Source organism: Triturus cristatus, chromosome 9 (genome assembly GCF_964204655.1).
Source record: "Triturus cristatus chromosome 9, aTriCri1.1, whole genome shotgun sequence".
Taxonomy (NCBI): Eukaryota; Metazoa; Chordata; class Amphibia; order Caudata; family Salamandridae; genus Triturus; species Triturus cristatus.
In genome coordinates, this window is record NC_140592.1 from 153,618,960 (window position 1) to 153,633,806 (window position 14,847).

General features: G+C 40.7%; 1 protein-coding gene across 1 annotated transcript in view; it reads right to left on the reverse strand.

Annotated features, from left to right (window-relative positions):
- Positions 1 to 4,728: 4,728 nt before the first annotated feature.
- The window catches only part of SELENOK (selenoprotein K), a 41,070-nt gene continuing 30,951 nt past the window's right edge, over positions 4,729 to 14,847 (reverse strand). The window contains exons 4-5 of the mRNA XM_085624633.1: positions 8,122 to 8,214; positions 4,729 to 5,345 (exon numbers count right to left, since the gene is read on the reverse strand). Coding sequence (XP_085480759.1) covers positions 5,342 to 5,345; positions 8,122 to 8,214 — 97 coding nt within the window. The 3' untranslated portion in view covers positions 4,729 to 5,341. The remainder of the gene's footprint in view (positions 5,346 to 8,121; positions 8,215 to 14,847) is intronic.

Sequence of the window (14,847 nt, forward strand, 5' to 3'; positions counted from 1 at the left end):
AATGTATGCCATATAAATTTAAAGTGCCGAAATCTGTGCAAATATGCAGGGAAGCAAGAAATTGTCCAAATAGCAGCACGGGGCTTAAAGTTTAAGCCCCTCCTTGTGCAAAAAAATAGCAGATGAGCAGCAATAGTACAAGTAGCAGCATGGGCTTGAATCTGTGCAAATATGCAGGAAGACAGAAAGGCAAGAAGTAGACCAAGTAGCGGCACGTTCTGTATAGATAATACAAATAGCAGCATGGGCTTAAAGGATTTAAACCCCCCCATAGTGCAAAATAGGCAGATGTATTTATATAATCCTATCATCTTGACATAATCCATATGAACAGGATTGACGAGTGCAAAAAAAAAAAAAAAACTATTTCTTTTGAACTCTCTTTTGCCTCTATCAATTATGTGTCAACAATTATAAGTGAAAATATGGTCATACATTTCCAGAGCACTGGAAGAAATTTAGAATAGAACATATGGTCAAGCTATTGTTTGATACTTTCCAACATGCTATAAGCATGATAAATGGAATGAGCAATAAAAGGGATGGAACATCCACCACGCTTGTGCTGGAGCAGGCCATCCTCAAAACTAAACAAGCATTGGCATAGCCAATAGGTCTCGCCTTTGGGACCTTATAAGTGTTGAGCTATGCAACAGTTGATGTTGTTGCACCAAGGATATTGTGCTGGATAACTAAACACTTATAAGGTCCCAAAATCGAGACCTATTGGCTATGCCAATGCTTGTTGCGCTGGCTATCGAACCCCTGGCGGTCTAGGTCCGATGCGATGGTCTGGGGCTTGGTGAGAGAGGACCTCATAGCACTATATGCCGATGATGTGTTGCTGTTCCTCTCTAGATCCACTGAGACAGGTCCTTGTTTAATTCATATCCGACACCTTCTGGGCGTCCCTCCTGGTGCCCATACGGGGCGACTGCCAAGATAAAAATTGGCACCACTGGATACCATATGTCGCCTTAGCATTCTTTACCTTGGAATCCATATTTCCTTTCAGTCAGGACTCACAAGGAGCCTTAATTGATGTCCCCTAGCAGGGAAGGCAAGAGAAGACATGTCTCAGTGGGATAACCCCCCCCAACCCTAAATCCTATGGGCAGAATAGCCCTTTTTAAATTGATGATACTTCTGTGGCTACTTAAAGTTCTTAAAAAACTATCCCCTCCATATTTCACAAGCCTGGTTCAACTCTTTGAAGGCCATGGGGTGGTGTTATATGGGCAGATAAATCCCCAAGAGTGGGTTTTGTCAAATGTGTTAGCTCCATTTTTGAGGGAGGTCCAGCCATGGCAAACATTTGCCTAGGGGTGGCCCAACTACTGACTATAAATAAATGGATGCATGGGGGATGAGGACAACCAACATAGCAGAGTGAGCTGTCCCTCCTTGACTTGAATAAAGTGATAGGTATTCTTTACAGGACACCGATTCCAATAACCCTCCAAGAACTGACCTAGGTGGTCTTCCGGTTATGGAGGGCGGGCTCAGGAGGATAGGTTGGGACTGCAAATTCACACTTGAAACTGCCTAATGGGAAAGATGATGGCTGGCTCACGTAGCAAATCTAGATGGTGTCAGGGGATGGGACTGTACAGGGATATTTCATCCTGAGAGATGTATGGAATCAGGACCATATCAGGTCCTTTCAGGACTCCCGAGCAGACTTCCAAATGCCCACTTACCATTTTTTTCATTGCTTACAGCTTTGATATGTGATACTTGAAAACCAGGGAGAATTTGACGACGTCCCAGAGTGTAGTCCACTGGAGGTCCCCTTGCTCATGGGTCACCTGGGTCGAGGTAGTATTTCACCATCTATAAGGCCCTGGCATCAAACTCTCCTGACCGGATGGGTCATTTTAGGGTGAAATGAGAAGGATGGGTGGGGGCCCGGACGAGGCTGAATAGATAGATGTATGCCTGCCCCCCCCGCCTCTTGCCGATATGGGCAAGGCTCTGGCTCGTACAGTTCAAATATCTTCACCAGGCATATCTCATACCCCTCTGGCTATGGAAGGCCAGAACTAGCGCGTCCTGTTACAGATGCCAAGGTGAGGGACTTCTACCTTATAGGATGGTCATTCATCCGTTCTCCACATGTACTGGAACACAGTCATATCTACTTTAACCAGCGTGGTGGGGATATATATTGAGACATACCTGGGAAGATAGGACACTGGTGGGGCTGGGCCTACTGGTGGCTAAAAGATACATAGCCAGGTAGTGGAACTTCCATGTAGCCCCATCTATAGCGGCATGGACGAATAAGGACTGGAGCACCAAACTGTAAAAAAGAATATATATGGCCAGGAGATGTCCCCGTAAATATGAGAAAATCTGGAAAAGAAGGTGGACCCATAATGGCCTAGACGGATGAGGTTGTAATGGAACAGTTTAATAATGTTTATCTGTAGGATGCTACAATGGAGGGGGGTGAGGGAGGGGGGGGGGGAGGAGGAAGTCTGGGTTGCACCTTGTAAATGCCATTAACTCCAGAAGAGCAACTGTTTGCATTGCTTTCAATACCAATAAAAATAAGAATTGTTTCTGTAAAAACGGTTTTTCAATTGTAGCGTCATTGTTCAATGGTCCCTTTTTTGAAAGTTGTTTTAATTATCTTTGAATGCGGTCATATACAAGATGTACAATGTAACTTTTTTTTAGAAACAATACATATATTTTAAATGTATTTGATCATTTCCTTATATTTAACTCCCAAAAAAGATTTTGTAGCCAGTGCACACTCACACAGTGAGATGCAACTGCAGACAAAAGTGGGGAAAAAGCTAAAAAAGAAAAATGTAATGTCCAAAGAGCAACTCATTTGGCGGTGATCTTTATGGACAGGAGCACATATCTATTAATTTAAAATAGGAGATCAGTCTACAATTGGCTTCTTGCAACTCAAAAAATCTATTGCCTTACATTAAAACGGAAGACTAAAAAAAAAAAAACTGTCTAACAAAATATTACTATTTTAAAATTAAGCGGCCAAGAACATGGATAGTCTAAGGGAACAGATGTTAATAGGAGATGCTGGGAGTTGGGTAGGGATCACTTTAATCAACTATTTTAGCCCTTTAAAATATATATCATGCCATAAATAGTTAACAATCCAATTTTCCCCTAACATTTTTTGATTAGCTGGTTTCAGTTCTGCATTAATAGCTCAAAAGTAATTTAGTTTTATCTGCTTACTAGGAAAGGCTTTAAATAAAACAGCTACTAATCTGCAACATGGTGTTCATATTGTCATGAATATAAAATGACGGAACTCTAGCATGGATGAGGAAGAAATTTAAAAACGTATAGAAACTGTGCCATTATTTTAGTATTCTTGAGCACCAACCATAATTTCTATGGCTTAATTGAACTAATTTTCTTGAAGTCTCCTCTGTATAAAAGTATTTCAATTCTCCAGCACCTAATTAAGTAACAAAACACTCACTCATGACTTATTTTTGTCATGAATGTAGCATTTTAGCACTCTAGTTGTTCATTAGAACTCTTTGCTGAAGCTACAGTAAAACACTGAGGAGTTAAATCACAGCCTGCTGCGGGAAATGTTGTTTTACTAAGCATATCTGGCTATTTGTCACATGGATGGGGAAGGTGTTTGTGAATTCATAGAACATTTGTTCTCATTTTAGCTTTTGGAGCTGTACAATAGATAAAACTTTAAAAAACCCTCTCAATTAGAACACTGAAACAGCCTTCAATTATGAGGTATACAGTAAATAAACAGTTAACGGTGATATAGTAAGACGTATATTAGTAAAGCACAGGAGGAGCAGGTCCTTGTGCCAGCACTCCCTGCGACGGTCCTCCTGTCCAGCTTGCCCGCAGTCTGCTACCCTCTGCTGCCTTCGGTTTGGTGCTCATTTTTCTGTCTCTTCTCTGCCCACTCATGCCCTCTATTTTGCCTCTTTCTGCCTTTCTGCTCATTTCTGACCTTTATTTTGTCTCTTTCTGCTTGTTTCTGACCTTTATTCTGCCTCTTTCTGCTGGCTCCTGTCCTCTATTTTGCCTCTTTCTGCACATTTCTGACCTTTATTTTACCTCTATATGCTCGCTTCTGACCTTTATTTTGCCTCTTTCAGCTCATTTCTGACCATTATTCACAGCTTGTTTCTGCTCGTTTCCGGGCAAACACAAGGAGATGATGGACGGAGTGCTGAAACTTTTCAGACACACACCCAGTCACAGATCCGGGTTGAATCTATCAAATCAGTCTTGACCCTGTGCCTCATGGGAATAGTCCAGCCCGAACTGCCAAGCCAGGTCTTCCCTGAACCGAAAAAAAGCATCCTGTGACCGGTTTTGGGGTAACATCCCTCATCAGCCATGCAAGGGACCCACGTCTGGGCATGCCCTGCCAACTTAGGGCGAACAAAGCAAACACAAGGAGATGATGGACAGAGTGCTGAAACTTTTCAGACACACACCCCCAGTCACAGATCTGGGTTGAAACCATCATCGTTATTTAGCTCACTTCGCCACCTCAGTTCAGACCCAGCTATTTGCAAATTAGTCTTGATCCTGCCTCTTTCTGCTCATTTCTGAACTTCATTTTACCTCTTTCTGCTTGTTTCTGACCCCTATTCTGCCGTTGCATCAACAGCTCCCAGATAGCCCAAAGGGCGACGCTGCTGTGCAATAAAAATGCTGATTGATGAACTATTCTCTTCAGAAAGAAGACAGGAGTCAATATCGCAGTCAAAATATTTGCTAATAATTTTAGACATAGTAAAATGTACACAAACTATACAAAAATGCTTCAAGATGCAGTCCAGCCAAGCTAGATACATCATTTTACCAGATAGAACCTACAATCATAAATATGAAACAAAGGTCAGCCTAAAAATGAAAGGATTCCAATCTTCCTCGTCCCCGATTATGGGCGATTTGGAGCAATGCTCCAAAGGAAAGATCAGAATTGCTGCTCACCTGTTCTTCGGCCATATAATCCAGAATGAAGCAGGCTCCAAGATGAACAGACAAGTTTAGTTCTATATTTCAACAGGACCGGTGTGAAAGTCTATTGTGCAAAGTCAACAGGTTTTGTCAGCCTGAAGGACCTTTGGTTGAACTGCCAATGGACAAGTAAACATTTACAATTTTACAATTGCTTCTCTATTACACTGGATCCTAAAACAAAGGAATTCCCAGTACAATGTCATTATCTGTTAAATAACAGAGCAATTTCGGTTTAGACATGTACATTTGCTACGTTGGTTTTTGGGCCTTCGTCTTCATTCCTTTATATTGTTCAGCCTTGTGTGCAAATGTACAAATCCAGCTGCCTGCTTCAAAGAACAGGCATTTACCTAGAAAACAAAATATTGAATGTATTAGTATAATTTGATCAAGACTTTATGACTAATACAAAATCGAAAACTGTTTTAACCAATCTTATTAGTTAAAATAAACTAATTTTAAGAAGCACTGCAATAATGAGTCCAAACCCTGAGTCAAAGGAAAGGAACGAATCTTATCTGCTATGCGATCTTGTGCAGCAAAATTAGGTACTCAAAGTGTCAGTCACAAAGTTCAACCCCCAGACTCTTCAAACAGGACGTTGAGCCTTCAAACTACTAATAACTTCGTAACTACCTTCCAACTACATGGCATTACATACAATGACACGTATACAGAGGAGTTCGTTTTGTAACAAATATGTGGTTAAAATAAAAATGTAAACACCGTAATAAAACTGAGTGACATGTTGTTCCATCACCATCAATTTAGCCAAGCAGACTACACCCAGCACTTTTCACTTTCTTTAAGAACTGATGAGAGCGTTATTACAATGTATGTTAGGCTTTTCCAATCCTGATTAACAGAGCTGTACAAAACAAACTCTCCTAGAAAATAACTTTTATGAGTTATTAATGTAAGAAATGCATTTTAAATTTGCCCCTGGAGCCCACTTTGCAGGTTATTTCCCCAAAGCGATCCAAGTATCTCTAGAGAATAGTCCTGCTTCCACCAGACTTGTGGGTTGTTTGGTCAGGATCACGGATGAACGTATATTTATGCATAAACTAAAATAGTCCATTTTCAATGTTAAGCACGTGTGCGCCCCCACCCATTCAACCTTTTTGAGGCACCCACTGGCTTCGATAAAGTAATACATCCTCACTCGCTCCTTATTTGGAGATCAGTGCTGGCAGACAGGGCCAAGCATTGAGGAGTCACTAGAGTGAGTAACCTGTATTTACTCAGATGTCCATGGTCTCCACTTCCAGACTCTTGGGACGGTGCTATGAAGGAAGCATGAGTAGTTCACCCACCAAAGAAGCCAAATATATTCTTTAAGAGATGGAGATATTGAAGCAGGCCCATAAAAGCACTGCAGCAGAGGGAAACTCACTTCTGTAGGCAAACCTAACAATTTGAACGACGCCTAAGGCACAAATAGATCCAAGCAGTGATGGGGGTGTGGGGAGGGGGCGGTTGTTCAAGGTAAATAAATAAGATGTGGGAGTGTATGACTGGTTTCATGGCTCCTAGTTTTGGGAACTCTTGTGGTAATAATCAGAATAACGTGGCGGGAGAGTGACTCTAAATGCTTTATGGGCCCTGTGTCAAGAAAAGCACCGAAGATATTAGTGGACGTGTGCTACTTTATTCTCTGGCTGCTGTAAAGTGGTTCAAGAATTTACAAAATTCATGGAATGTCATTAATACTAGCGACAAGCGTCTCAAAACCACGCCCTTTAAACAGTGGGTGGAAATGAATATTAGGTAATGTGCATGAGAAGAGAATATAGCCCCATCTAAGGAAAATATCTTATGTAAATAGAAATAAGTATTTTGATGCTGAATCAAGTGATTGTGCAGTATTTGGGAAAGTGAATTAAGCAGGACAATTGGAGTCTGGATATTTTAGAATATTGACTAGGTGAAGGTAGTGTTTAGCCAGGTAATGTGCCCTCTCACTCTCCTTTTTAACCAGGAGGTTGTCTTGTGCCACTATCAGAATAAACCAGTTCACACCAGCTTCTGACATCATGGACATAAAGCTCTGAAATGCTTGCAATTCCTCCAACTGGGTAAAATTGTGAAAACTTATCCTCTGGGAAAAGCTGTAATGAGAATCTTGAGAGGTCCTTGCATTGCTGAGGGAAAAGGTAGAAAATTCAGACACACATTTTGCCGGATTTCCACAGCTACATACGGGAAGGAGCTCACTGGCCCATTCACGGCACTGGGAATACAGATGGATGACTGTACTGGGTATGAGTGGATTACTGGAAAAGGCACATTTAGTGTCTAAAGAAGGGCTTTAAAGGCCTTTTATTACAAATACTAGATGTTCTACTAGTATTAATACTATCCTTCGTGCTAGTATAAGCAGTAACAGTTGTAACAAAACCATTAATCTAACAGACACTGCTAGTATTGGTAATCCTATTTCGACAATTTCTAGCGTTGCTACAACTGGCATGAATGCTGCTACTCCTACTGTTAGCAATACAACAACTGCTGGTCCTTCATACTAGGACGGTTGCTATTACTTCAGAAGCTAAACACTAATAGTACTACTTGTTCCAAAGTTACTGTTGCTATAACTGATAGTAGAAGGCGCATTGAAGAAACAATGCTTTGGTGGCAGAATATACTATTAAGGGCAAGGATTAAGGGTGGATAATAATCTGCTGTTGTGATATTGCTTCATTACAGTATAATGAATAGAATAAAACAGCAGTAAGGAGAAATGCTTTCAGATACCATTGCAGCCTACTTCACTTACATAGGAGGACCATAGAAAGACATTAATTCAATTAAGTCCACATTATCGACAGTTTGTTCCTTTGTACTGCTAAATATTCAACTGTTTGGCTTCAAAGGGGAGCACAGTCCAGTACTTATTCCATCTCCCTCTATTGAAATTTGTAAATTTCTATTAACGTGGATGTTTTAGTTATGTGAACAACTGTGTAATGGCCAAGTGCTGTACGTGAAAAACGGTCAAGTCCCTACCAACAATGAATCAAATGAAGGCTGTAAAGTGAAAAGATACACAAGCTGAAGACTCAATAGATCCTTAAAACAATTATAAAATAACAGGCATAGTGAGTTTTATACATTTATAAATACCTTCCTCATCCACCTCCAGCCATTGGTGGGGGAGTAGGACCTCCACCCATGTGATTAATTCGACCCATCCTGCGGCGCGGATATCCAGGTGGCCTGCATTAAGGGACCAAGATGTATATAAGTTAAGAATGGACTTATTTGATTAATTTAGAATGCACCTCTGATGTAGATGTAAACCCAACTCTCATTTTGGTTCAATTTTAGGCAATACTTGCCTAATTATAAAAAAAAAAAACACAAACATAAAACATTCAGCAAAAATGTGATTGCCTGAATGGCGAGACTAACTGATCAACAGGGACATATTTTGTCTTTACCAAGCTGCATAAGGGGGAGACTATTTATGCAGTCCTAATTCTAGGCCACATGTTGAAAACTTAATCACTCTAACATTTGGTATTTTACACAGGAAACCGAAAGCTCTGCACCAGAAACATAGGAAAGCAATGAACAGCCATTTGAGGACTCAAAGCAAATGTACTTTCCTATCCCATCTATCTTTCTATAAAGATTTTCTGTGCCCATCGGTGTTTTGATTTGGGAAATATTATTAAACAGTGCTCTCCAATAATTTCTATTAAAGAAAACTGATTTCTGAACAAAGAAAAGTATCATGAACAACTAAAAAATATTATCACTTTTACAATACTGACCACACCACTGCATAACGCAGCAAAGCAATAAAAAAAACCTATCAGTATGATAGACCAGCATATGGATCTTAAACTGGCACACAGTGCAAGAAGAGGTCTTTGCGAGGAGTCGCTTTAAGACTTGGTCAGAGATAACTCAGACAGAACAGTACTTGTGTCGCTTGCAGCACTGCCTGCACTGTATTCCAGTTCTGCATCTAATTTGGGACTGCTGTCTGTATGCTTTTACTTACCTTACTCAAGGGCAATATCTGTTTCAGTTTACCTTTACCTGGGCTGAATTCATTAGGGTTTCTAGATCTGCTGCTCCGATCTAGGCTGGGACCCCTCCTGTCCCCACCTGCTGGTCCCCTATTTTCTGCTCCCCAGAAAGCGTATAGATCTCACACTCCTCTCCCCGTTTCTTGAAACTATACATGTAGTTGAGAAGACTGCCCACCAACAAAAATCACATGACCTGTGTTGACCAACCTCTCGACATCACCTCTATCGAGGCCTGGATGAATCGGTCATCTTAAACTGGTGATCTGTGCCCGAGAATGTTCATGTGCAAAATCATTGCTAAAGCCTTGAGCTACGAAAAAACAAAGGCTGAGAATACATTTATCCGTCACAGTGTTTTCAGTACTTTGTTCTTATTACCTTTGCCTAAACTTAGGGTAGTCCATGTGTGCTTTATACTTCCCCGAATCAAGTGTTACTGGATGATTTCTGCTTACAGTTGCTCTCCCTCCAGTTGGTATTTTACTCCCACTCCTGTCCCTCCCTAGACAGTGACCAGTTCCTTGTCCCGCCCTCTGTGTGCCCCCTACCTGTCCCTGGGATTCTTAAGAACTACCCAGAAGTTAATTGCAACAGCACCCACACAACTACTCATGTAATCTTCACTGCGGATCTCTTAATCTCTACTGCCATGGTGTCCAAGTAAAAGACTGAGTGGTTAAGGAATTCTGCCCAGTTTAGGCCTGCTAAGGGCCTTGGGCTCAACCCTCTCCTCCTTACGTATCCCCTGCAAAAGAGTATGACCTCAGAGGGTTCATGCCCCCCTCCTACCTCTTACACGCAAGAGCTGCATCAGAAGATAAACAACTGAGTACAGGTAAATCACGTGTTCAAGTAAACTTCATCTCTGCTATTACCGAGGCCCAATAAAGCATGTACTAATATCTGCTTCTTAAAAGTTGTTTCTACCAGTGGTTGGTTGTGGAAAGCTACATATTCCAGTGGGTTGCACCCACAATACACAAAGGTGAGCTCTATAAAAACGTAATTGACTGGTAGGTCTTGAAAACTACTTCCTACGCAGAATCTTAATGAATTGGTAGATTAGAAAAGCTGCATCTGATACAGAATCTAGCAGCATTCTCCATAGAGCCTTAATTAACCTGTTGCTGTGGAAAGCTGCAACTTCCAGAGGGTTTACACCTTCACTCTTAACTACGCCCCAAGAAATGGAAGCTGCATACCACTTAACAGTTCCGGTCTCTCGTCATCTATTAAGCAACCCACTTTACTTTCTCTATTGGCCCTTTGACGCAATCAGGTTTGTTTTCCACATCTTGGAAGTTATAAGAAAAACCTGGCCTCCGACCTCTCTTCTATGTAGACCTACATGTCATGAGCCCAGCACAACAAACAGCCAGCTTAGCTGAATCAACACAAAATTTTTGAAAAACTGTCTAAATATCTATAACTTTATCTCAGATGCCAATCAAGGCAGATGATGGTGGATCACACGGTCCATCCAACATCATCTCTCCAGACAGTGCCCCAAAAAGACTGGAGAAAGCTAGCCATTCACAAGCTTCTTAACAACCATGAGCTTTCAAGACTTTGTCAATGAATAATGTGAATCGCAACTCATCTGCTGTGCAGATGCAAGGAAGCAAACACGTGCCAATGCTTTTACCCCTTACCCCCTCCCACATTACCAACAACAATGTCTCTATTCTGGGCAACCTGGACCTCTGGTTTGAACTACCAAATCTGAGACCCAAACACGATAGATCCTTCCTGTGGAACCCAGAGGCTCTCAATGTCTCTCCGGGTGCCTTAAGGCCAACACAGTCAGTTGGACATAGCTTGGGCCCATTCTCCTCCCCAAAAGTACTCATTGCAGCGACAGGAAATCTTCCGATCATCTGGAGTAACACCACTTATCTCCTTCAACGTACACCCTCCACAAGTACTACTACAATAAAAAACGGACAAGACATTCTACTGACCATGCAACAAGGTCAACCACACTGCACTAGACTCTTACCTAGCCACCTCAATGCACAACAGAGGAGAAACTACCCAAAGGCTTTGGCAGACTACTAACCTGCAAGAGCTCCTCGCTTATTAACAGAAACAGAAGCATCAAAACAAAGAAATGAAATGTTCCAAATTACAAAAAATCCACCAAGAAAAACAAAAGTCCTAGTAGATCTCCCAAGTAAAGTACTCATCTTTCATAATCCTGTAACCCAGAATATATTGCTACAAGAATCCTGTAGTCCATTCTGCGACTCCCTTGCACACCTTCTTGTCACAAAAACCAAGAAGTAGAAATGCCACCTCAGAAGCACATCATTCACCAATGCTCATATTCAGAACAAAAGAACAAGAGGATGTCTGCAAGCATACAAAATATCCTAGCTGTCTTTAAGCAACTCTCCATCACCAAATTCAAAGGAACTGCTCCAGTATGGCAAGCAGTCTGGCTAGCATACCCCTAGGGCCTATGCATCACAAACAGCAATTTTCCAGGAAGAATCATAATCAGCAACTTGCTAACCTCCAATATGTTTACCAAAGACGTTAACTCCCAAAAACAAACACCAATCATAAAGATTCAAGAAGAACCTTAGGTTAGTAGCCCAAACTAGCTACTGACGGTCATATGGGATGTCCGCAGAAAACTGATTGAGAGAGGTAGCTTTACTAAAGTCTCTAACTTCCAGGCCCAAAACAACCTACTCCCAGACCACCAAACTGGCTTTCGCCAAGGGACAGTACCCAAATTTGGCATGGCAAAACAACCACAGCCAATAGACACCGATCTGCCATCCAGTTACTTCTCAGCCTGTTGTCTCTTATGGATCTTGTCTGACCTATCTGTTGAAGCATCACCCAAATCCTTCTGTGCTTACCAGCTCCTTTCTACCCTAACTCAGGTGTTTCTCAAGATTCCACTGTCTCTGTACTCCTTTCAGCAGTGACATCAGCCTGCTACCGGACATGATCAAATCCTTTATCTTAACCAGATAAAACTGCATCAATGACTCATAATCTTCCTCAAATTGGAAAACCCAACAGATCTAAACACCTCTGGCATACACCGCTGGATGCTGATCAATCATCTGAAACTCAACTCTTCCAAAACAGGAATCTAGAGACTTGTTAAAATGTGAGGACTGCCAACCTATGTCTATCTTGCCCAAGGAACTTGGTCATCCCCCAACATCATCAACTAAAGTAAGAAATATAGGAGCAAACATTGATTTCAACCTCTCACTTGCTTCTTAAGTTAACCAAGTTACCAGAAGCACATTCTTCACCATGAACCAATCCGACTAATTTTCCCTTACTTTGTTTTAAAACAGAAGGTTCCAGAGTTCCTCACAGTGCTGTTGCATTAGGACTAGCTAAAAGGACTCAACACTGGAGCACCACTCTAACTTCTCTCTACAACACAATGTGTCCATAAATGCCCGCATCTTTCTACAGTGCAAATTAGCAGTAATTACAAGTGCTAATTAACAATAGCTATCTACTGACATTATAAAATAAGACTATTGAGCAATCACAAAGATGTGCGACTTTGTTTGAGAAGTAACATGTTGTCCAAAGTACATGGCATTGCTCTTGTACACTGCTCATAAAAATGACACTCATTTGAATTTAAGTGCTCTGTGAACAGGGGCGGTTATTCTCAAATTTCAACTAATTTTTACTAAAAAGGGATTGGAAGAAATGATTGTAGCGCCTTAAATAGTGCACATCTAAAGAAGTGTAATATGGAAGAACTTTGAAAATCACCAACCATATTGACATATACATGTAAACTGGTATTAAAATATTTCCTTGCTACAATGGTGATCCTGGGTGGTATGTGACACACTGAGTAAACTTTAAGTAACAACTATTTTTCACGGTCGGCTAAGGCCTAGCACAGAATGATGCGATTCCGTATAGGTACTGCAGATAGTTTTCAGATTCATGACTTTGAACTACAGCCAATCATAGTTTAAGTTTTTACCTTTAGGCAGACAGATTCAGCTGTATGGACATTTACGAATGTACCCAAGGAATTCCACCTCAGGATACCTTTACCATCTCTCTATTAGGACCAGAAAGTATATGAAAGGAGGTAAAGTGCAGGGTCGCCCTAAACTCCTTCTACAACTGGTTCATGGAGGTTCAGCAGTCTGACATTTTGCTTTGATCTCTCATTACGTAATTTATCCCTGAAAACTGCATTTTTAAGAGAAAACAGGGAACTAAGTTATCACACTACTAGCAAAGCAAACCTTACTGTCAGTCAGGCAGGATTGACTATTCAAGAAACCTACAAAAAGAGCGCTTCCTTCTATCCTACTAGGCCCTGATTTGCATGTGTGGCACTCTCAGTGCAATATACAGTTTCAGCTGTTTACAAGTGATCGAAAATTAGAGCTAGTCGTGTCTTCTTAGGCTTTCAGAATTAAATCACATTCTGCCACACACAACAGTGAAATGTTGTGTTTCGTGCTATTTTGTAGGAATCACTTTCTCTTTACACTTCGGTAACAAATAAGATAGGCTAGAGTTTATCCTCAGAAAAGCATTCGGCAGAATACAAATAATAAGGTCTATGATGGCTATCAATGTCCCAGCTCAGTTCAAACATCATCCCCTTCTCAAAGTGGTACTGATGTTTGTTGGTTTATAGTGTGAGTGACTTACTTAAAAAAGGCCACAAAAGAAAAAAAAACAGTATGCAGGTAGACCAATTAAATACGAGACTGGTGTCTCTGATTTTTTTTAAAGGAGCAATACATCAGCCTAAACGTAATGTGGCTCTCTACCTGTCCTAAAGTGTGTGTTCGGTAAAATGTGTTATCTAGCAGTAAATGCACTTTTTTTTTAATACCAAAAGGCCATACTGGCATGGACAGGAACTACAACAGTTTAGCAACATTTACAAGTAATAAGTATTCATACTTCAGGAAACTTAAAAGAAAACCAGCATTTGCAATGCAATCAGTCTTGCCTTTGGGACCTGATATGTATTTAGCTATGCAGCACATTAGCCTGGGTGCTGAAACATCTACTGTTTTTTAACATGGAGGGAAAGCAAGCACCAAACTGCATGACACTCCAGGTATGGGAACACATGGATAGAAATATTGCCTTTCAGTGGGAAATGGTATCGTCCAAAGCCCTGTTTTTAATATAAAATCAAGGCCTTCGGTGGTTATATCACTGAAAATACAAGATATGAAAAAAATATTATTGTCTATGGGTGCTCGTGGAAGACAATTTCTATGGACTGGAATCTAGAGAATGCTAAATTGATTCTGGTATTTTATTGACCTCTGCTGGTCGATTTCTATCAAGAAAGTTAAATAGAGGCAGTTGCCAAAAAATAAAAATAAAAGAAAGTCCCTCAGCAGAAAGCAATTCTGGTATTTTACTGACCTCTACTGGTCGTTTTCTAGACAGTTAAATAGAGGCAGTTGAACAGAAAAAAAAGTCCCTAATGGGAAGCAGACAAGTCCAAGGGCTGATCTCCAGAGCCGACAAAGTACATACAAATATAAGTATATACTAAAGTATACCAAGAGTTCTTGAATGCTCAACTTAAAAAAGGCATCCTCTATTATATTCATTAAGAAGAAAATAGAGCTCATGCTGAAATTAACATTTTATTGTCATTGTTTTATGTTGTTTAAATAACAGAGTATACTATTACTCAACTTTATGGTATGCAATATAATCGTATATGGCAGGATGAAATGCAGAGAAGGCCTGAATATAAACTGTTAAAACTTCAGATCACACAGCTATCTGCGGCAAGTGTGTAACTTGCTATGCCAGAAAACCTAAA